The sequence below is a fragment of the Salmo salar genome, chromosome ssa10 (assembly GCF_905237065.1).
Source record: "Salmo salar chromosome ssa10, Ssal_v3.1, whole genome shotgun sequence".
Lineage (NCBI taxonomy): Eukaryota > Metazoa > Chordata > Actinopteri > Salmoniformes > Salmonidae > Salmo > Salmo salar.
The window spans coordinates 41,003,139-41,027,274 of record NC_059451.1 but is presented as its reverse complement, the minus strand read 5'-3'; the positions used below and the strand labels follow the sequence as shown (position 1 = coordinate 41,027,274).

At 43.8% G+C, this 24,136-nt stretch overlaps 1 protein-coding gene across 2 annotated transcripts in view; it reads right to left on the bottom strand.

Annotated features, from left to right (window-relative positions):
• Positions 1–1,667: 1,667 nt before the first annotated feature.
• The window catches only part of LOC106560399 (1-phosphatidylinositol 4,5-bisphosphate phosphodiesterase gamma-1), a 64,092-nt gene continuing 41,623 nt past the window's right edge, over positions 1,668–24,136 (bottom strand). For both annotated transcript variants that reach the window (XM_045687766.1, XM_014123279.2), the window contains 17 exons: positions 23,872–24,072; positions 23,286–23,405; positions 21,087–21,270; positions 20,916–20,993; positions 16,476–16,579; positions 16,218–16,317; positions 16,023–16,089; positions 11,660–11,826; positions 8,825–8,921; positions 8,508–8,632; positions 7,695–7,794; positions 7,342–7,487; positions 7,014–7,128; positions 6,557–6,718; positions 6,360–6,448; positions 5,542–5,729; positions 1,668–5,468 (listed from right to left, as the gene is read on the bottom strand). In XM_045687766.1, coding sequence (XP_045543722.1) covers positions 5,408–5,468; positions 5,542–5,729; positions 6,360–6,448; positions 6,557–6,718; positions 7,014–7,128; positions 7,342–7,487; positions 7,695–7,794; positions 8,508–8,632; positions 8,825–8,921; positions 11,660–11,826; positions 16,023–16,089; positions 16,218–16,317; positions 16,476–16,579; positions 20,916–20,993; positions 21,087–21,270; positions 23,286–23,405; positions 23,872–24,072 — 2,104 coding nt within the window. In that variant the 3' untranslated portion in view covers positions 1,668–5,407. The remainder of the gene's footprint in view (positions 5,469–5,541; positions 5,730–6,359; positions 6,449–6,556; positions 6,719–7,013; positions 7,129–7,341; positions 7,488–7,694; positions 7,795–8,507; positions 8,633–8,824; positions 8,922–11,659; positions 11,827–16,022; positions 16,090–16,217; positions 16,318–16,475; positions 16,580–20,915; positions 20,994–21,086; positions 21,271–23,285; positions 23,406–23,871; positions 24,073–24,136) is intronic.

The following is a 24,136-nucleotide window of genomic DNA, read 5'->3' as shown; positions in this document are numbered from 1 at the left end:
TCGTCGAGGTGTATGCTCCGAAGTAGGATTCGGGGCAGGGCTGTCCCAGCGTACCGGAACCCCTTCAAAGCTGTGGTCCTGTGCTTTCTACTCTAAGCAGCTGAGCCCCACCCAGAGGAACTACGACATAGGGGACCAGGAACTCTTGGCAGTCAAGAAGGCTCTGAAGGCATGGAGTCACTAACTGTCACGGATCCCCCGGTACTGCTGCTCATTCTGTTCACCAGTTCCGGAGATCTACTTCACCGGCTTTCTAGGCTACACTGAACGGGATTCATTATCATCAACCCCGGACTGTCTTGTCTGATTACACACAACCTGGTTCCCATTTCCCCTGATTAGTATGTTATATATGTGCCCTCTGTTCCCTCTGTCTTTGTCGGTTATTGTTCCCATGTCCGTTGGTGGTGCGAGTACCTATGCGTTGGTGCAGCTGTTATGCTGCATGCTTTATAAACTCAGCAAAAAAAGAAACGTCCCTTTTTCAGGACCCTGTCTTTCAAAGATAATTTGTAAAAATCCAAATAACTTCACAGATCTTCATTGTAAAGGGTGTAAACACTGTTTCCCATGCTTGTTCAATGAACCATAAACAATTAATGAACATGCTCCTGTGGAATGGTCATTATTAAGACACTAACAGCTTACAGACGGTAGGCAATTAAGGTCAAAGTTAGGAAAAGTTAGGACACTAAAAAAGGCCTTTCTACTGACTCTGAAAAACACCAAAAGAAAGATGCTCAGTGTCCCTGCTCATCTGCGTGAACGTGCCTTAGGCATGATGCAAGGAGGCATGAGGACTGCAGATGTGGCCAGGGCAAGAAATTGCAATGTCCGTACTGTGAGATGCATAAGACAGCGCCCTCTTTACAATCCCCAAGTCAAGAACAGACTGTGGGAGGCGCATAGTACTACACAGTTCCATGTTGCCATGGCTCTCTATTCCACATCAGGTAACTGGTGCAAGTTATAAAATCTGATTTAACAAACACCTTATGGAACAGCGGTGACTGTGAAGAGACACACACACACGATAAGACACGCACTCTAAACACACGTACACATGGGTGTTGTATTGTAAGTATGTGATAGTGGAGTAGTGCCTGAGAGAACACATTAAATGTATTGGGTAAAGTGTTATGAAATGTAATATTTTAAATTGTATATAACTGCCTTAATGTTGCTGGACCCAGGGAGAGTAGCTGCTAATAAGTAATAATAAAATACAAATATCACAAGGGGGTGCAAGAATGACATGGATACGTTTTTCATCATTTTAGTGACCTAAACTCACAACCTTGAATATATGAATATATTATCAAACAATGTTATTTTTTACATCAAAATACGTAGTTTATACTGTACGGATGCCTGGGCCTTGTTTTTTGGGGTGAGCCTAGATTATTATTATTATTATTATTATTATTATACCAATAATAACCATCATCATCATCAAGCATGGACAAAGAAGAGTCATGGTTTTTACAGCTAATACAAATCACTAAAGTAATTAATCATTTCTAGCATAATAGGCTAAACCAACCAAATAAATACCCAAAGATCTATCTTCAACCAATCCCCAAAATATCCAGACTTCGTCCATTCAGCAAACCTAAAACAGGTTTTAAATGTTATAATAAGACATTAGAAAAAATAAATACAGCAAATTATGAGTATCTACCTGAAACTGCTTTATTTTAAATGGAAACTTACACATGGTTTTAATAACAGAGTAATAATACTGGACAGTCAGCATATAGATACAGAGAGATATTGGCGAGTTTGACATAGAAGCCCCTAGGCCTAGAAGGTGCATTGTAGTTAGCCTGAACAGCCACCAGTGGACGCTGTTTCACCTGTTCAAACTACAACGTAAAGTAGGGGAGAAGAGAGGAATGGGGACATTTATTTCAGCTAGGTACACAATTTCAATTTTTTACAGATATAAAGTAAGCTACAGTATCTTCAGCCTGCTCTGAAGTCCATTATCATATATTATCTATATGTTCTTTCTTTTTTTAAAACAGGTTCTGACAGTATACCTGTGTGATAAATAAAACAGGTACATACAATTAAGAATTAGTAGATAAAGAAACTGATGGAGATGGACAGGAGGGGAAAAGAGGGAAGAATAGAGAAAGACAGGGTATGCATCCCAAATGACACCCTATTCCCTATAGTGCTCTAGTTTTGAAAGACAATGCACTGTGAAGGTAATAAGGTGCCAATTGGGACGCAGAGGTTGAAGCGTTGTGTGGGTAGCAGTTGCCCCCCAAACAACAGATTAGAAGTCAGATTAATCAGCCCCCTTTGATTAGAAATGCTAACAAAACCTGACCTGACCCCAGAACAATCCACTCAAAAACTATCATTAGTCCACTTTTGATATTAAGGAATTAAGGATTTAAACATGGTCCACACACACCAACACAGTTGTGAAGAGGGCACGACAGCGCCTTTTCCCCCTCAGGAAGCTTAAAAGATTTGGCACGGGCCCTCAGATCCTTAAAAGGTTCTACAGCTGCACCATTGAGAACATATTGACTGGCTGCATCACCACTTGGTACGGCAACTGCAAGGCACCCGACGGCAAGGCTCTACAGAGGGCGAAGAGTACAGCCTAGTACATCTCTGGAGCTGAGCTCCCAGCCATCCAGGACCTCTATACCAGGCAGGGTCAGAGGAAGGCCCAAATAATTGTCAAAGACTCCAGCCACCCAAGGCATAGACAGTTCTCTCTGATACCACATGGCAAGCGGTAACCGTGCACCAAGTCTGGAAACAACAGGACCCTGAACAGCTTCTACCCCGAAGCCATAAGGTTCCTAAACAAGATTGCTAAACAGCTAATCAAATGAATACCCGGACTACCTGATTTGACCCTATTTTGCAACTCTCTTGCACTGATAATCACACATACTTACACCCCAACACACACATATCTTTTTCAACAAACTCTCCTGCACTGACTCTATGCACACACACTGGACCCACACACTCACATCACAGGAGGTTGGCGACACCTTAACTGGGGAGGACGGGCTCGTGGTAATGTCTGAAGCGGAATGTTATCAAACACATGGTTTGATGCCACTCCATTTGTGCAGTTCCAGCCATTATTATGAGCTGTCCTCTCTTCAGCAGCCTCCACTGACTCACATACTTACACCCCAACACACACATATACACATTACCGTACACATGCACACTGACACAACACACACACACACACACGCTGCTGGCAGCCTGCTACTGTCTATGATCTATCCTGTTGCCAAGTCACCTTATCCCTACCTACTGAATATGTAGCTACCTCAATTACCTCGTACCCCTTCACATCAACTCGGTACTGATACTCCCTGTATATAGCCACTATTTCTAAAATAAATACTTATTTGTTATTATTTATCTTTAACTGCATTGTTGAAAATCCTATATCTTGAAAACTTGACTGGTGACATGAAAAACATTTTGGGACTGTATCAAATCACATTTTATTTTTCAAATGCTTCATCAACAACAGGTGTAGACTAACAGTGAAATACTTACTTATGGGTCCTTTTCCAAGAAGCATCATATGATGTGGCAACTGACACTGTGCTTTTTCAAATTCCATTATGTTGAAAACTTGACTGATGACATGCAAAACATTTTGGGACTGTATTAACAGTGGACTAATGAAAAAAGACCAATATATACACTTAACAAAAATTTCAACACAACATGTAAAGTGTTGGTCCCATGTTTCATAAGCTGAAATAAAATATTCCAGAAATGTTCTACACGCACAAAAAAGCTTATTTTCTGCTGATGAGTATTTCTGTCTGTAATAAAGCCGTTTTGTGGGGAAAAACTCATTCTGAGTGGCTGGGACTGGCTCCCCAGTAGGTGGACCTATGCTCTCCCAGGCTCACCCATGGCTGCACCCCTGCCCAGTCATGTGAAATCCATAGATTAGGGACTCATTTATTTATTTCAATTGACTGATTTCCTTATATGAACTGTCACTCAGTAAAATCTTTGAAATTGTTGCATGTTGCTTTTATATTTTTGCTCAGTGTAGTTTTTGAGTGGATTTTTCCTTTAACAACAACTTGGTGGGTAGGATCTGTAAATGTGATAAGTTGCAATAAGGTAAAAGTTATAGATAGCCCTTGTTGCATCCCAAATGGCACCCTATTCCCCAGTGCACTACTTTTGATTAGGGGCTCTGGTCAAAAGGTGTGCACTATATAGAGAACAGGGCGACATTTGAGACCCACACCATGTTTCTCTGATTCGATCAGCATAGCCAGGTAAACACAGACCTGAAGAAAACCTATAGGTCCAAGACAGAGTCCTGTGGTGAGAGATTAATTATATTTCTGGTACTCTCTCTCTTCCTCCCTCTTCCTCCCCCCTCCCCCTCTCTCTCTCCCTCTCGCTACTGCTCTGCTTCTCCTCTTGCTCCTTAAAAGGTAGTGTATTATATTATAGTATATTTTAGTATATTATAGTATACTGAAAAGCCCTTTAAGTAATACATGACAATATGACATGCAGTGTTAGTAAGTCTCTAATGAATACAGTAATAAAAGTCCTGTTTGTGCTCTCCCAGGTAAAGGAAGAGGGGTCTATTTTTGGAAACAATACCACATCCCTACCACTAGAGGGCATTATACTCCAGTCCCTGCTGTTAGTCAGTCTGTGCCCCAGGATAGGAGAAGTAGACTTTAGTCTTTGAGGAATAGACTTGGTCCTGCTCCCATTTAAAAGCCCTTTAAAAGCCAGTCCATGAGTCGTTTTTTCTCTCTTTAGCCATTTTTGTGCCATGGCCAAGATAGTAGATTCTCGCTCTCATAGCTCCTCTGGTCAATAAAATAATATTATTCCAGTTTTCAGTTGTGAGACCAGTTCTAGCATGGAGAGATTTTGAGTCAGGATTACGCCTATACTAATGGTTGACTCTCTGACACATTACCTTGCTCTCTTAGAGGCTATGGTTGTATCCTAAATGGCACCCTATTCTACAGTAGTGCACCACACCCCTATGGGCCCTGGTCAAAGGTAGTGCACTGTATAGGGAATCGGGTGCCATTTGGGACACATATCCTGTGTATTCTCCTTATAGATTAGAACAGTGCTACTCTCAGGTCAGTTCAGTTTATCTGACCTCGCTGTTCAGAACACAATTCTTTTATAACCCTTTTCTCATTCTAGGTTCCATTTCTGAAGGTTTTTGTTCCATGAGATGAGTGTTTATTTTGTCTCTTTTTATCCAACACACTGTGCATCTCTCTGTAGTCTATGCGTGCTTATAGCAGGGGTAATCCAGTTATTGGTAGATTGAATAGTCTTTCTATGGGTGTAAGATCATCAGTGTGCAGCAGTAGAGGGGGACTGGTTGGTTGGTGGTCAGATGGGCATTTTAGTTGCGCTTGACCCCCACCTGCTGCCTCAGCTTCTCCCTCCTCTTCTTCTCAATCAGCCTGGAGAGGGGAGGCAGAGACGGAGCAGTTACAGAGAGAGGGTCTGTGTGAGTGTGTGTGTGTGTGTTATTACCTGTGGTTGCGTGTCTCCACTAGTTCACTGAGCTGATCTTGTGCTGCTCTCAGCTCCTCCAGACTCTGCTGGTAGCTGTGGTCACCTCCTGACCCCGCCCTCTCCAGAAGTGACACCTGATTGGACAGCTCACTGGTGCGGTCTCTCAGCCTTTGGATGGACGAGTACAGGTTCTGATCATCTTCCTCCTGTTAATCATCCAATCAGAACACAGAGTGGTGGGGTGATGCTGTTAGAACCGTTAGAACACTAAGGTACTGATGTTGTCCCAAATGGCTCCCTATACCCATCAAACTCAACTCTGGACCTCGAAGCCAGTTACTCTCCTTTTTGCATTGTTCCCCTCCAATCAGGGACTGATTTAGACCTGGGAAAACCAGCAGGCTCCGGACCTCGTAGGGTAAGAGTTGAATACCCCTGCCCTTTATAATACACTACTTTTGACCATAGCTCCATGGGACCTGGTCAAAAGTAGTGCACTACATAGGAAGTAGGGTTCCATTTGGGACATAGACAGTATGATAATATAATAATATATGGATTGGACTCCAGAGTGCCGCAGCGGTCTAAGGCACTGCATCTCAGTGCTAGAGGCGTGACTACAAAAACCCTGGTTCGAATCCAGGCTGTATCACAGCCGGCTGTGATTGGGAGACCCATAGGGCGGTGCACAATTGGCCCAGCGTCGTCCGGGTTTGGTCATATTAGGCCGTCATTGTAAATAAGAATTTGTTCTTTACTGACTTGCCTAGTTAAATAAAGGTTACATTTAAAAACAAAAAATAAACAAAATACATTTGAGTTTGTTAGGGGATTACCTTGGCGTTGACAATCTCAATGTGAACCAGCAGAGAAGCCAGCTCCAACTCTTCACTGTAACTGTTCTTTAGTGGAACACTCCTGTAGCCTGGCAAGTCACCACACACACACACAGATTGTTAATATACTATAGTATTATGATATAATATTATCTACTATGATATATCTACACACACTTCCGAAAACACACACCAACCTGTTCTTAGTGAGCGGACAGGGTAGATGGCCTGAGCCAGGAAGTTGGGGTCAGAGAACATGTCCTCCTCATAGACCAAAAAACGCAGGAAGGAGAAGGACGGGTTATGGACGTCAAACACAAACTGCCTCTGAACCCACACTGGGTTCAACCCATTGTCAGCTGGAGGGAGGGAAGGGGTGGGGGGAGGGAGCAAATTGAAATAGAGGGTGAGAGGAAGATAAATGTTTTCTTTTGACGTTCAGTAAGCAGGAGCCCTACTGTACAATTTAATTTAAACATTTGGAAGAAACCCGATGCCACCTGGTCAGCCCATTACAACCCGAAACAGAGGCTATGTCCCAAATGACGTTCTAACCCAGGGCCTTGGTGGAAAGTAGTGCACTATATACGGCCACAGTCAGGTTTCATGCAGTCACAGCAGGGTGCTGTGTGATTGGTGTGTGCTGTCTCATACCCACGACGTCGGTCTTGCTCTTGCTGCAGTCGTAGTCGGCCCCACACACCTCAACCTCCACAAAGGGACACACTATACTGCGGCCATTCTTAGGTAGGTGACGAGCTCCCAGTACCTGACACAGGCAGACAGACAGAAAGGGAGTGAGAGAGAAATTGTGTGTCTGTGTGTGTGAGTTTGTTTGTTTGTGTGTGTTTGTTTGTTTGTTCTAGTAGTGCACACAAGAGCGTAAATAAATAAAGCAGGTAAATTCAATGACAGGGAAGAATGGAATGTCTCCTGATTGGTTGTCTGACCTGTAGTCGGATGGTGATTGGCGCCAACCTACCTGTAGCTGGATGGTGATTGGCTCCAGGCGGAGGGTGTCCTTGTCAAAGGGGTCAAAGGCGTCATCCCTCATGATGTCAGGCTGGAGCACAAAGCCACTCCCCCCACCCAGCATGAATAGAGCCTGGTTCAACTGCATGGGCTTGTCTATACACAAACACACACACACACACACACACACACACACACACACACACACACACACACACACACACACACACACACACACACACACACAATAATGTACATATAATACACAATCACATACAAATAATAAATACTTAAGCACACCACAAACACAGCTCATGCATGGGCTTGGAAAAGAGCGAGAGTCAGACACACAATCTCCCTCACCAGGTGTCTGGAAGTTGAGAGCAACCAGCTGGGATCCACAGAGCCACATGGGTAAAGGGTCGTAGTTAGAGGAGTCTAGTCTCTGTCCTCTTGGGTAGACCTGGAGCAGAACATACATTACTTCATATGTTGGTTGTGGGTTCGATTCCCGCTGAGGCTAGCCATACGAAAATGTATGCACACATGACTTTATGTCACTTTGGATAAAACCGTCTGCTAAATGGCTTATATACAGGTAACTGACAAAATAAAGGAAACACCAACATAAAATGTCTGAATAGGGTGTTGGGCCACCACGAGCCAGAATAGCTTCAATGCACCTTGGCATAGATTCTACAAGTGTCTGGAGGTCTATTGGAGGGATGTGAACTCATTCTTCCACGAGAAATTAAATTGTGTTAAATTAGTGTTTTGTTGATGGTGGTAGAAAACACTGTCTCAGGCTCTGCTCCAGAATCTCCCATAAGTTTTCAATTGGGTTTAGATCTGGTGACTGAGACAGCCATGGAAAATGGTTTACATTGTTTTCATGCTCATCAAACCATTCAGTGATGACTTGTGCCCTGTGGATGGGGGCATTGTCATCCTATTGGGGCATAGACATCGTAGCCAAAATCATGGCCTGCCCAGCATTTTATACATGACCCTAAGCATGATGGGATGTTAATTGCTTAATTAACTCAGGAACCACACCTGTGTGAAAGCACCTGCTTTCAATATACAGTACTTTGTATCCCTCATTTACTCAAGTGTTTCCATTATTTTGGCAGTTACCTGTATATTATACTATATATTATTAAATTATTATATTACCCGGGAGAGCTGGCGGCGGTTATACTGCAGGAAGCGCTTCCCTCTTGCCCGCGTGGCAAACTTCTCTGCCTTGGTCTCTGGGAATGATGACATATCCCGGAAACATGCCCGCTCTGTCCCGATCTCTGGGAGACAAAACATGGTCACACACACACACACACACACACACACACACACACACACACACACACACACACACACACACACACACACACACACACACACACACACACACACACACACACACACGGTCCATTTAGAGAGGTATAGGTAGAGAGGTAGAAAGAGGATAGGTAGAGGAGTGTGTCAGTTCTTACTCTCTTCGTTGAAGGGGACAGGTCTACAGTAGACCACCAGCTCAGAGAGCTCCAGCGCGATTTTCTTCCTCCTCTCCATCTGCTTCTCTTCCTGCATCTGTTACCATGGAGACCAGACCACACCGCCAGCATCAACACCAACACATCAGAGCTTCTTTCCTATTTTTAGTGTACCTGCACTGATATCTGACCGTACATTTCATATAAACTACAGTAGAGTACTACAGTTCTTTGAGCTGCAATTAATGAGATATAGAGTAGCTACTGATACTCAGGATAAGGTACGGATGATGTGTGTGGTTGGGTGCGAACCTGTATATATATATATATATATATAATATATATATATATATATATATGTGTGTGTGTGTGTGTGTGTGTGTGTGTGTGTGTGATGCATTACTAATCTGTTTGTGTGAGTGTAAGTGTGTGTGTCCATGTGGTGTGTATGTTTGTGTGCCCATGCCTGTATGTGTACAGTATATAAGTGTTTCCGCTGCGCTCATTTAACCTGTTAGGGCTAGGGGGCAGTATTGACACGGCCGGATAAAAAACGTACCCGATTTAATCTGGTTACTACTCCTGCCCAGTAACTAGAATATGCATATAATTATTGGCTTTGGATAGAAAACACCCTAAAGTTTCTAAAACTGTTTGAATGGTGTCTGTGAGTATAACAGAACTCATATGGCAGGCAAAAACCTGAGAGGATTCTATATGGGAAGTGGCCTGTCTGACAAGTTGTTGTTCATCTGGGCTCTTTTTATTGAAGACTGAGGATCTTTGCTATAACGTGACACTTCCTACGGCTCCCATAGGCTCTCAGAGCCCGGGAAAAAGCTGAACGATATCGAGGCAGCCTCTGGCTGAAACACATTATCGCTTTTGGCAAGTGGCCGATCAGAGTACTATGGCCTTAGGCGCGTGCCCGAGTCGACCCCATGCTTTATTTTCTTTCGTCTGTTTACCTAAATGCAGATTCCCGGTCGGAATATTATCGCTTTTTTTACAAGAAAAATGGCATAAAAATTGATTTTAAACAGCGGTTGACATGCTTCGAAGTACGGTAATGGAATATTTAGAATTTTTTTGTCACGAATTGCGCCATGCTCGTAACCCTTATTTACCCTTTCGGATAGTGTCTTGAACGCACGAACAAAACGCCGCTATTTGGATATAACTATGGATTATTTTGAACCAAACCAACATTTGTTATTGAAGTAGAAGTCCTGGGAGTGCATTCTGACGAAGAACACCAAAGGTAATAACATTTTTCTTATAGTAAATCTGACTTTGGTGAGTGCTAAACTTGCTGGGTGTCTAAATAGCTAGCCCTGTGATGCCGGGCTTTCTACAGAGAATATTGCAAAATGTGCTTTCACCGAAAAGCTATTTTAAAATCGGACATATCGAGTGCACAGAGGAGTTCTGTATCTATGATTCTTAAAATAATTGTTATGCTTTTTGTGAACGTTTATCGTGAGTAATTTAGTAAATAATTCACCGGAAGTTTGCTAGTTCTGAACGTCACATGCTAATGTAAAAAGCTGTTTTTTTATATAAATATGAACTTGATTGAACAAAACATGCATGTATTGTATAACATAATGTCCTAGGTGTGTCATCTGATGAAGATCATCAAAGGTTAGTGCTGTATTTAGCTGTCTTCTGGGTTTTTGTGACATTACAGTGCCTTGCGAAAGTATTCGGCCCCTTTGAACTTTTCGACCTTTTGCCACATTTCAGGCTTCAAACATAAAGATATAAAACTGTAATTTTTTTGTGAAGAATCAACAACAAGTGGGACACAATCATGAAGTGGAACGAAATGTATTGGATATTTCAAACTTTTTTAACAAATAAAAAACGGAAAATTTGGGCGTGCAAAATTATTCAGCCCCCTTAAGTTAATACTTTGTAGCGCCACCTTTTGCTGCGATTACAGCTGTAAGTCGCTTGGGGTACGTCTCTATCAGTTTTGCACATCGAGAGACTGAAATTTTTGCCCATTCCTCCTTGCAAAACAGCTCGAGCTCAGTGAGGTTGGATGGAGAGCGTTTGTGAACAGCAGTTTTCAGTTCTTTCCACAGATTCTCGATTGGATTCAGGTCTGGACTTCTAACACCTGGATATGTTTATTTGTGAACCATTCCATTGTAGATTTTGCTTTATGTTTTGGATCATTGTCTTGTTGGAAGACAAATCTCCATCCCAGTCTCAGGTCTTTTGCAGACTCCATCAGGTTTTCTTCCAGAATGGTCCTGTATTTGGCTCCATCCATCTTCCCATCAATTTTAACCATCTTCCCTGCCCCTGCTGAAGAAAAGCAGGCCCAAACCATGATGCTGCCACCACCATGTTTGACAGTGGGGATGGTGTGTTCAGGGTGATGAGCTGTGTTGCTTTTACGCCAAACATAACGTTTTGCATTGTTGCCGAAAAGTTCGATTTTGGTTTCATCTGACCAGAGCACCTTCTTCCACATGTTTGGTGTGTCTCCCAGGTGGCTAGTGGCAAACTTTAAACAACACTTTTTATGGATATCTTTAAGAAATGGCTTTCTTCTTGCCACTCTTCCATAAAGGCCAGATTTGTGCAGTATACGACTGATTGTTGTCCTATGGACAGAGTCTCCCACCTCAGCTGTAGATCTCTGCAGTTCATCCAGAGTGATCATGGGCCTCTTGGCTGCATCTCTGATCAGTCTTCTCCTTGTATGAGCTGAACGTTTAGATATATATATATGTTTGTGTGTGTGTATATGTGTGTGTTTTCTCCTGCGTACGTGTATGGGTGTGCGTTCCTTTGTACATGTGTGTGCAATACAGTATTAACCCGTGCGTCTGCGTTCTGTGTGGCCTCTCTGATCTTCCCCACCCAACCGGTCAGGTCCTCCAGGGTGTCTGAAGCAATGTCCAGCGCCTGGCCAGGGTGAATTGACATCTGCTGGGAGTGGACAGTGAACACATATGGCCTGGAACTCTTCCCATCCTTCTGAACCACTACAGAGAGATATGGAGAGAGGAAGAGTGAGAGAGAGTTCCACATACACACACTCTTATTTCCAGTGGTGTAAAGTACTTAAGTAACAATACTTTAAAGTGCTACTTAAATAGTTTTTGGGGTATCTGTACTTTACTTTACTATTTACAGTACCAGTCAAAAGTTTGGACACACCTACTCATTCAAGGGTTTTATATATATATATATATACTACTTATATATACTGCTCAAAAAAATAAAGGGAACACTTAGACAACACATCCTAGATCTGAATGAAAGAAATAATCTTATTAAATACTTTTTTCTTTACATAGTTGAATGTGCTGACAACAAAATCACACAAAAATAATCAATGGAAATCCAATTTATCAACCCATGGAGGTCTGGATTTGGAGTCACACTCAAAATTAAAGTGGAAAACCACACCACAGGCTGATCCAACGTTGATGTAATGTCCTTAAAACAAGTCAAAATGAGGCTCAGTAGTGTGTGTGGCCTCCACATGCCTGTATGACCTCCCTACAACGCCTGGGCATGCTCCTGAGGAGGTGGCGGATGGTCTCCTGAGGGATCTCCTCCCAGACCTGGACTAAAGCATCCACCAACTCCTGGACAGTCTGTGGTGCAACGTGGCGTTGGTGGATGGAGCGAGACATGATGTCCCAGATGTGCTCAATTGGATTCAGGTCTGGGGAACGGGCGGGCCAGTCCATAGCATCAATGCCTTCCTCTTGCTGGAACTGCTGACACACTCCAGCCACATGAGGTCTAGCATTGTCTTGCATTAGGAGGAACCCAGGGCCAACCGCACCAGCATATGGTCTCACAAGGGGTCTGAGGATTCATCTCGGTACCTAATGGCAGTCAGGCTACCTCTGGCGAGCACATGGAGGGCTATGCGGCCCCCCAAAGAAATGCCACCCCACACCATGACTGACCCACCGCCAAACCGGTCATGCTGGAGGATGTTGCAGGCAGCAGAACATTCTCCACGGCGTCTCCAGACTCTGTCACGTCTGTCACGTGCTCAGTGTGAACCTGCTTTCATCTGTGAAGAGCACAGGGTGCCAGTGTCGAATTTGCCAATCTTGGTGTTCTCTGGCAAATGCCAAACGTCCTGCACGGTGTTGGGCTGTAAGCACAACCCCCACCTGTGGACGTCGGGCCCTCATACCACCCTCATGGAGTCTGTTTCTGACCGTTTGAGCAGACACATGCACATTTGTGGCCTGCTGGAGGTCATTTTGCAGGGCTCTGGCAGTGCTTCTCCTGCTCCTCCTTGCACAAAGGCGGAGGTAGCGGTCCTACTGCTGGGTTGTTGCCCTCCTACGGCCTCCTCCACGTCTCCTGATGTACTGGCCTGTCTCCTGGTAGCGCCTCCATGCTCTGGACACTACGCTGACGAACACAGCAAACCTTCTTGCCACAGCTCGCATTGATGTGCCATCCTGGATGAGCTGCACTACCTGAGCCACTTGTGTGGGTTGTAGACTCCGTCTCATGCTACCACTAGAGTGAAAGCACCGCCAGCATTCAAAAGTGACCAAAACATCAGCCAGGAAGCATAGGAACTGAGAAGTGGTCTGTGGTCCCCACCTGCAGAACCACTCCTTTATTGGGGGTGTCTTGCTAATTGCCTATAATTTCTACCTGTTGTCTATTCCATTTGCACAACAGCATGTGAAATGTATTGTCAATCAGTGTTGCTTCCTATGTGGACAGTTTGATTTCACAGAAGTGTGATTGACTTGGAGTTACATTGTGTTGTTTAAGTGTTCCCTTTATTTTTTTGAGCAGTGTATATATATATATATATATATATATATATATATATATATATATATATTCAACATTGTAGAATAATAGTGAAGACATCAAAAATATGAAATAACACACAAAATCATGTAGTAACCAAAAGTGTCAAACAAATCAAAATGTATTTTATATTTGAGATTCTTCAAAGTAGCCACCCTATGGCCTTGATGACAGCTTTGCTCACTCTTGGCATTCTCTCAACCAGCTTTATGAGGTAGTCACCTGGAATGCATTTCAATTAACAGCTGTTAAAAGTTAATTTGTGGAATTTCTTTCCCTCTTAATGCATTTGAGCCAATCAGTTGTGTTGTGACAAGGTAGGGGTGGTATACAGAAGATAGCCCTATTTGGTAAAATATCAAGTTCATATTATGGCAAGAACAGCTCAAATAAGCAAAGAGAAATGACAGTCCATCATTACTTTAAGACATGAAGGTCAGTCAATCTGGAAAATGTCAAGAACTTTGAAAGTTTCTTCAAGTGCAGTCGCAAAAACCATCAAGTGCTACGATGAAACTGGCTCTCATGCGGACCGCCACAGGAAAGGAAGACCCAGAGTTACCTCTGCTGCAGAGGATAAGTTCATTAGAGTTAACAGCACCTCAGATTGCAGCCCAAATAAATGCTTCACAATTTTCAAGTAACAGACACATCTCAACATAAACTGTTCAGAGGAGACTGTGTGAATCAGGCCTTCATGGTCAAACTGTTGCAAAGAAACCACTACTAAAGTACACCAATAAGAAGAAGAGACTTGCTTGGGCCAAGAAACATAAGCAATGGACATTAGACCAGTGGAAATCTGTCCTTTGGTCTGATGAGTCCAAATTTGAGACTTTTGGCTCCAACCGCCCTGTCTTTGTGAGACGCAGAGTAGGTGAACGGATGATCTCCGCGAGTGTGGTTCCCACTGTGAAGCATGGAGGAGGAGGTGTGATGTTGTGGGGGTGCTTTGCTGGTGACACTGTCTGTGATTTATTTAGAATTCAAAGCACACTTAACCAGCATGGCTACCACAGCATTCTGCAGCGATATGCCATCCCATCTGGTTTATGCTCAGTGGGACTATCATTTGTTTTTCAACAGGACAATGACCCAAAACACACTTTCAGGCTGTGTAAAGGCTATGTGACAAATAAGGAGAGTGATGGAGTGCTGCATCAGATGACCTGGCCTCCACAATCACCCGACCTCAACCCAATTGAGATGGTTTGGGATGAGTTGGACCGCAGAGTGAAGGAAAAACAGCCTATAAGTGCTCAGCATATGTGGGAACTCCTTCAAGACTGTTGGAAAAGCATTCCTCATGAAGTTGGTTGAGAGAATGCCAAGAGTGTGCAAAGCTGTCATCAAGGCAAAAGGTGGCTACTTTGAAGAATCAACAATATAAAATATATTTTGATTTGTTTAACACTTTTTGGTTACTACATGACTCCATATGTTATTTCATAGTTTTTATGTCTTCACTATTATTCTACAATGTAGAAAATTGTACAAAATAAAGAAAAACCCTTGAATGAGTAGGTGTGTCTAAACTTTTACTTTAACTTCACTACATTCCTAAAGAAAATAATGTACTTTGTACTCCATACATTTTCTCTGACACCCAAATTTTTCGTTACATTTTGACAGGAAAATCAAGAGAACATCCCTGGTCATCCCTACTGCCTCTGATCTGGCGGACTCACTAAACACAAATGCTTCGTTTGTAAATTATGTCTGAGTGTTGGAGTGTGCCCCTGGCTATCTGTCAATAAAAATAAAAACTTGAAAATTGTGTCATCTGGTTGTCTTAATATAAGTAATTTACATTGAATTTTTTTTTATTTTTTTTTTACATTTTAGTCATTTAGCAGACGCTCTTATCCAGAGCAACTTACAGTAGTGAATGCATACATTTCAATTCATTTCATACATTTTTTCCCCCCCTTACTGGCCCCCCGTGGGAATCGAACCCACAACCCTGGCATTGCAAACACCATTGCAAACACCATGCTCTACCAACTGAGCCACAGGGAGGCCATTTTAAATTGTTTATACTTTTACTTTTGATACTTAAGTATATTTAAAAGCAAATACTTTTAGACTTTTACTTGGTGACTTTCACTTTTACTTCAGTCATTTTCTATTAAGGTATCTTTACTTTTACTCAAGTATGACAATTGAGTACTTTTCCCACCAATGCTTATCTCTGTAAAACTACCCAATAGGGGGTTAAACATACAGACCACTACCACTCACTGGGCCGCACCTACGTGGCAGGTTGGCACATCAGTTACACAGACTGACCTACGTGGCAGGTTGGCACATCAGTTATACACAGACTGACCTACGTAGCAGGTTGGCACATCAGTTACACACCAGTTACACACAGACTCACCTACGTGGCAGGTGGGCACATCGATGAAGCCCTTGAGAAATGTTCCTAGTGGACTGTTCTCTGTAGACTGGACCAAGAAACAGGAAGTCAAAGACACAGGAAGCAGGAAGTCAGGACATGAAGTGAGCTTCATTCCCCTCTATCTGTTGTAGAAGGTGTGTGTGTGTGTGTGTGTTTGCCTATACTATAACGTACTGCCTCGTCTCCTGTCTCGCAGGCGGGTGAGTTGGGGACTTCTTCTACGTAGTTGGCAGGAAACCACAGCTGCTTCTTCCCTCCGTAATCACCTCGCCACCTAGGGGCCGGTGGAGGGAAATCCACAATTTAAAGACAACTCAGAGAAATGCTATATTATCAACTCCATTGGGGTGACCAATGTACACTCTTTAGCCAATCAATGACATTGAGTAATCATTAAGTGCCATGGAGATATGAAAACCCTGTTCCACTCACCAGCCTCCTTCCTGCTTGTCCACGCTGAGGATGAGGGCCTGTTTGGGGAAACACAGCTCATCGTCCCTCTGGGCTCTGTAGTCATACAGGGCCTTGACCGTACACTGCAACACAAGACCACAACACAAACACTAAATCATACAGGGCCTTGACCGTACACTAGAGGTCTTCATGGATCCACCTGTACACGAATACGCGAGACATGATCCGGGACCCGAGTGGGTCCTGATCCAGAATTCTAAATAATGTCACGGTTCTGGGTCGGATCTGATATGATTGTCACGGGTCTCGGGCATGTGTCATTTCAACTGACTTGTCAGGAAGCGCCCATACAGATCTGAATATGACTGCTTCAGTAGAGAGAGAGACATTTTATAAGTTATGCTGCTGCTTTTGCTTTTCACGAGAGTGGCGTGTGTAGCTTGTTGTTGTTGATGGCCAATCAAAGCAGTAGTAGGCTACAGTGGTAGAGCCTCTGTGTGGCAAAATGTAGATGTCTAATCAATGGAAGTTTGAATTAAAAGTTAAAGGTGAAGGATGGGCTGCAACTTATTCTGAATGGAGTTACTGGTCACAACTTGTAGACTTGTTTACGTGCTGCTAACCTTACTTTGCTATCTGCCAACTTTACGGTTTTTACTTTTTAATTACAGTTTTATATTTTAATCTTTTCCCCTCGCTCAACTTTTTCACCCCGGACATGGTTTGTCAGGACCTCCACCAGCTGAAGCTAATATATAGGAGAACGATCGCCTTATGGCAAGGATAGCTGTGTTGCAAGCCCAGCTTCAGACGCAATCGTTAGCAAGGGTAATTTAAGAGTTGGAAAGGATAAAACAGCGTCTGTGCCACAAATAAGTACAGATAGTAGTATAAATGCCTTTGCATAATCCCCGCAGCCGGACAATTCTCTCATGGCTTCTGGAAGGAAATGCTGTAGGAATGCTCAACCGGTGTCGCACATTCAGCTGACAGAAACTTTCAACCGGTTCTTCCCAATAAGCAACGGTCGAAGTCAGAGGCCGAGCTTTCTCTGGACTCTCCTCCACCCGTTACGGGGTCTGAGACGCCGAAGCCTCCCACCATTAGCTCTGACAAATTGAAAACCCTGGTCATTGGCGACTCCATTACCCGCAGTATTAGACTTAAAACGAATCATACAGCGATCATACACTGTTTACCAAGGGGCAGTGCTACCGATGTCAAGGCTAATCTGAAGATGGTGCTGGCTGAGGCTAAAACTGGCGAGTATAGGGATATTGTTATCCATGTCAACACCAACGATGTTAGGATGAAACAGTCAGAGGTTACCAAGCGCAACATAGCCTCAGCGTGTAAATCAGCTAGAAAGATGTGTCGGCATCGAGTAATTGTCTCTGGCCCCCTCCCAGTTAGGGGGAGTGATGAGCTCTACAGCAGTCTCACAACTCAATCGCTGGTTGAAAACTATTTTCTGCCCCTCCCAAAATATAGAATTTGTAGATAATTGGACCTCTTTCTGGGACTCCCCCACAAACAGGACCAAGCCTGGCATGTTGAGGAGTGACAGACTCCATCCTAGATGGAGGGGTGCTCTCATCTTATCTACGAACATAGACAGGGCTCTAACTCCCCTAGCTCCAGAATGAAATAGGGTGCAGGCCAGACAGCAGGCTGTTAGCCAGCCTGCCAGTTTAGTGGAGTCTGCCACTAGCACAGTCAGTGTAGTCAGCTCAGCTATCCCCATTGAGACCGTGTCTGTGCCTCGATCTAGGTTGGGCAAAACTAAACATGGCGGTGTTTGCCTTAGCAATCTCACTGGAATAAAGACCTCCTCCATTCCTGTCATTATTAAAAGAGATTGTGATATCTCACATCTCAAAATAGGGCTACTTAATGGCAGTTATAGGCAATGAACTAATCACTGATCATAATCTTGATGTGGTTGGCCTGACTGAAACATGGCTTAAGCCTGATGAATTTACTGTGTTAAATGAGGCCTCACCTCCTGGTTACACTAGTGACCATATCCCCCGCGCATCCCGCAAAGGCGTTGCTAACATTTATAATAGCAAATTTCAATTTACAAAAAAAAAATAACGACTGCGTTTTCGTCTTTTGGGCTTCTAGTTATGAAATCTATGCAGCCTACTCAATCACTTTATATAGCTACTGTTTATAGGCATCCTGGGCCATATACAGCGTTCCTCACTGAGTTCCCTGAATTCCTATTGGACCTTGTAGTCATGGCAGATAATATTTTTGGTGACTTTAATATTCACATGGAAAAGCCCACAGACCCACTCCAAAAGGCTTTCAGAGCCATCATCGACTCAGTGGGTTTTGTCCAACATGTCTCCGGACCTAGTCACTGCTGCAGTCATACTCTGGACCTAGTTTTGTCCCGTGGAATAAATGTTGTGGATCTTAATGTTTTTCCTCATAATCCTGGATTGTCGGACCACCATTTCATTTCGTTTGCAATCGCAACAAATAATCTGCTCGACCCCAACCAAGGACCATCAAAAGTCGTGCTATAAATTCTCAGACAACCCAAAGATTCCTAGATGCCCTTCCAGACTCCCTCCACCTACCCAAGGATGTCAGAGTACAAAAATCAGTTAACCACCAAACTGAGGAACTCAATTTAGCCTTGCGTAATACCCTAGATGCAGTCGCACCACTAAAAATAAAAAACATTTGTCATATTGTTATTTTTTGCTCCTTTGCACCCCAGTAGCTCTACTTGCACATTCATCTTCTGCACATCTATCACTCCAGTGTTTAATTGCTAAATTGTAATTATTGTGTTTAATAAACACACACAAACACACCCCCTTGGGTTCATGCCGTGGGGGAGATCTTTGTGGGCTATACTCAGCCTTGTCTCAGGATAGTAATTTGGTGGTTGAAGGTATCCCACTAGTTGTATAGCGGCTGTGCTTGGCAAAGTGGGTGAGGTTATATCCTCCCTGTTTGGCCCTGTCCGGGGGTATCGTCGGACGGGGACACAGTGTCTCCCGACCCCTCCTGTCTCAGCCTCCAGTATTTATGCTGCAATAGTTTATGTGTCAGGGAGCTAGGGTCAGTCTGTTATCTGGATTATTTCTCTTGTCTTATCTGGTGTCCTGTGTGAATGTAAGTATGCTCTCTAATTCTCTCTCTCTATTTTTCTCTTTCTTTCTTTCTCTCTGAGGACCTGGCCCTAGGAACATGCCTCAGGACTACCTGGCCTGATGACTCCTTGCTGTCCCCAGTCCACCTGGTCGTGCTGCTGCTCCAGTTTCAACTGTTCTGCCTGCGGCTATGGAACCCTGACCTGTTCACCGGATGTGCTACCTTGTCCCAGACCTGCTGTTTTCAACTCTCTAGAGACAGCAAGAGCGGTAGAGATACTCTGAATGATCGGCTATGAAAAGCCAACTGATATTTACTGCTGAGGTGCTGACTTGTTGCACCCTGTACAACCACTGTGATTATTATTATTTGACCCTGCTGGTCATCTATGAACATGTGAACATATTGGCCATGTTCTGTTATAATCTCCACCCGGCACAGCCAGAAGAGGACTGGCCACCCCTCATAGCCTGGTTCCTCTTTAAGTTTCTTCCTAGGTTCCGGCATTTCTAGGGAGTTTTTCCTTGACACCGTGCTTCTACACCTGCATTGCTTGCTGTTTTGGGTTTTAGGCTGGGTTTCTGTACAGCACTTTGTGACATCAGCTGATGTAAGAAGGGTTTTATAAATACATTTGATTGATTGATTGTTAGGATGAGAAAGCGCATGCACTGCAGCCTCAATTAGCCTAGCTAGCTAATGTTAGCTAGCTTAACTAGCTTCTCCTGGTTTGATGCAGTCAAGACAGGTACTACGTCATAATATTTGATGATAAATAACCTAGCTATGGCAGAAATTAGTCTACTATAGTGTGAGTCGGCTTGTTGGTTGGTTGCTGTCTCTCATCTCTTGTCTCTTCCTCCCTGCTCCCCGTGTCACTCGCTCACAGTACGGCCCCTCTCCCACATGCTAGAGCAGCACCTCTCTCCCTCCTCTCGCGCTTTATCAGTTCTGGTTAATAAAGTAGCTTAAAAAATGACTTCTCTGCTGCTTGCATCACTTGGATCGGATCGGACTGGATCTGGATCCGACGAGGTCTATACAGAACGGGTTTAGTTGTCCTCGGGTTTGTTCTTTATATTAAAATAAAATATTTAAGCATGTTGGGACCCTGTTTGGACCAGTGAAGACCTTTACCGTACCACAACATAACCAACTGCTGAAGACCACAAGTCAAACATTAATGCCCACAACTTCAATATCAATGACCATAACCTTTCCACTACTGCCCAAATGATAAAAGATGTCATTGGCACACACCAAACACAGGCATGCCCAAACCTACGAATGTGAGTTTACTCACACACACACACACACACACACAGAATATAATATTTCACTTACCCGAGCCGTGGGCATCTTGTTGGCCTCGACGTAGAAATGTGGGGTCCTGACTTCATACAACGCTCCATAGTCTAGCTCCTGAATAGAGAGAGAGGTACAGTAGGGATACATAATAATATAATAGATCAGATCTGAAAATACACACATTCAAGCTGTGTGTGTGTGTGTTACCGTGGTGCCCATGCGGTCCAGTGTGTCTTCGTTGATGGGGTAGCGCAGCCTCATTTTGCGGTACAGGGGGTGTTTCTCATAGTAGCTGACCAAGTCAACCAGACTCTCAAACTCTGCTGAGCTACCCAACATGAACATACGGCCCTCCTGCTGGATACGACAGTGTTTGATCTTACCCTCCGCCCTACGGAGAGAGAAGGGGGAAAGGGAGGAGGGAGAGAGTGGACAGGGAGAGGGAGAGAAAGGGGGAGGGGAGAAGGAGGGGGAGAGAGGGGAGGCAATAGAGAGAGAGTGAGGAAACAGAGGGGAGAGGGGAGTTGACAGAGAGAGAAGGGGGAAGGGAGGGAGAGAGAGAGAGAGGGGAGAGTGGACAGGGAGAGGGAGAGAGAGATGGGGGTGGAAGGTCAACGATGTATACTGTAGTGTAAAATAAAAGGTTTGGCATGGGCCCTCAGATCCTCAAAAAGTTCTACAGCTACACCATTGAAAGCATCTTGACTGGCTGCGTCACCGCTTGGTATGGCAACTGCTTGGCATTCAACCATAAAGCTCCACAAATGGAAGTGCGTCTGGCCCAGTACATCACTGGGACCGAGCTCGCTGCCATCCAGGACCTCTATACCAGGCAGTGTCAGAGGAAGGCCCAAACAATTGTAAAAGACTCCAGCCACCCAAGCCACAGACTTTTCTCTCTGCTACCGCACGGCATGCTGCACCAGTGTATCAAGTCTGGATCCAACAGGACACTGAACAGCTTCTACCCCCAAGCCATGAGACTGCTAAAGAATACAGTTACAGTTGAAGTGGGAAGTTTACATACTTAGGTTGGAGACATTTAAACTCGTTTTTCAACCACTCCATACATTTCTTGTTAACAAACTATAGTTTTGGCAAGTCGGTTAGGACATCTACTTTGTGCATGACACAAGTAATTTTTCCAACAATTGTTTACCGACAGATTATTTCACTTATAATTCACTGTATCACAATTCCAGTGGGTCAGAAGTTTACATACACTAAGTCGTGCCTTTAAACAGCTTGGAAAATTCCAGAAAATGATGTCATGGCGTTAGAAGCTTCTGATAGGCTAATTGACATCATTTGAGTCAATTGGAGGTGTACCTGTGGATGTATTTCAAGGCCTACCTTCAAACTCAGTGCCTCTGCTTGACATCATGGGAAAATCAAAAGAAATCAGCCAAGACCTCAGAAAAAAATTGTAGACCTCCACAAGTCTGGTTCATCCTTGGGATGAACCAGTCTTGTACGCAAGTATAAACTCCAAGGGACCACGCAGCCGTCATACCGCTCAGGAAGGAGACGCGTTCTGTCTTCTAGAGATGAACGTACTTTGGTGTGAAAAGAGCAAATAAATCCCAGAACTACAGCAAAGGACCTTGTGAAGATGCTGGAGGAAACAGGTACAAAAGTATCTATATCCACAGTAAAACGCGTCCTATATCAACATAACCTGAAAGGCTTATTTGAAAGGCTTATTTGAGCTGTTCTTGCCATAATATGGACTTGGTCTTTCACCAAATAGGGCTGTCTTCTGTATACCACCCCTACCTTGTCACAACACAACTGATTTGCTCAAATGCATTAAGAAGGAAATAATCAAATCCACTTTTTTTTACAGAATTTTAACAGCTGTTAATTGAAATGCATTCCAGGTGACTACCTCATGAAGCTGGTTGAGAGAATGCCAAGAGTGTGCAAAGCTGTCATCAAGGCAAAGGGTGGCTACTTTGAAGAATCTCAAAAATGAAATATATTTTAATTTGTTTAATACTTTTTTCGTTACTACATGATTCCATATGTGTTATTTCATAGTTTTGATGTCTTCACTATTATTCTACAATGTAGAAAATAGTAAAAAAATAAAGAAAAACCCTTGAATTAGTAGGTGTGTCAAAACTTTTGACGGGTACTGTATCTACCTCAAATACCTCGTACCCCTGCACATCAACTCAGTACTGGTACTGCCTGTATATAGCCATGTTATTTTCTACTTCCTGTATTTAGCCATGTTATTTTTTATGTCTTTTTTTTATTCGTTATTCACTGTGTCTGTTTTAGCATTGTTGGAAAAGGACCAGTAAGTAAGCATTTCATTGTTGTCTACGAAGCTAATTTCATTTGAATATAATTGAAAAGTCTTTTTTTCTATGTGTGTGTTTGTGTGTGTGTGTGTGTTACCTGAAGGAGATTGCGTAGGAGTTGATGTCGCTGCGTTTGCGGAGCAGGTAGGCCCCATCTCTGGGTACCCTCATCAACATGTGTTCAGCCTGTACACGAGACAGACTGGAGTGGAACCACCTAAACACAACATAACACAGAGTACTCACGTGTCTGTGTGTATGAGGACGTATGTGTGTATGAAAGCGTGCATGTATGAGGACGTGTGTGTGTGTATGTGAACGTGTGTGTGTCACAGGAGGTTGGTGGCACCTTAATTGGGGAGGACGGGCTCATGGTAATGACTGGAGCAGAATAGGTGGAAAGGTATCAACAACATCAAACACATGGTTTCTATAAGTTTGATGTCATTCCATTCACTCCGTTCCAGCCATTACTATAAGCTGTCCTCCCCTCAGCAGCCTCCACTGGTGTGTGTGTGTGTGTGTGTGTGTGTGTGTGTGTGTGTGTGTGTGTGTGTGTGTGTGTGTGTGAACATGGGGAACACAACATGTGTGTTACTAACACGTTAGCTTTCTCTCTCTCTCTCGCTCTCTCCCACACACACACACCCACCCACCCACCCCCAACCCCCCTCCCCTCTCACTCTCTGCTCTCGTGTGCGTTGGGCTGTGGTACAGGGCTGCCCAGCCTCATCTCAAACTCGTTGCAGCGTAGGGGCGTGTCTCTGTAGTGGCAGATGAGTCTATACAGGCTGTCAAACACCAAGTTGTCAGTCAGGTAGTAGCGGGTGGAGCCAGACTCCTGGCGGGAGTGGATCCTACAGTGCTGCACACGCCCAGATCGCCTGGAGGGGAGGGGCCACAGGTGTCAATCAAGATGGAAGGGCCCACACATGACATCATATCCTG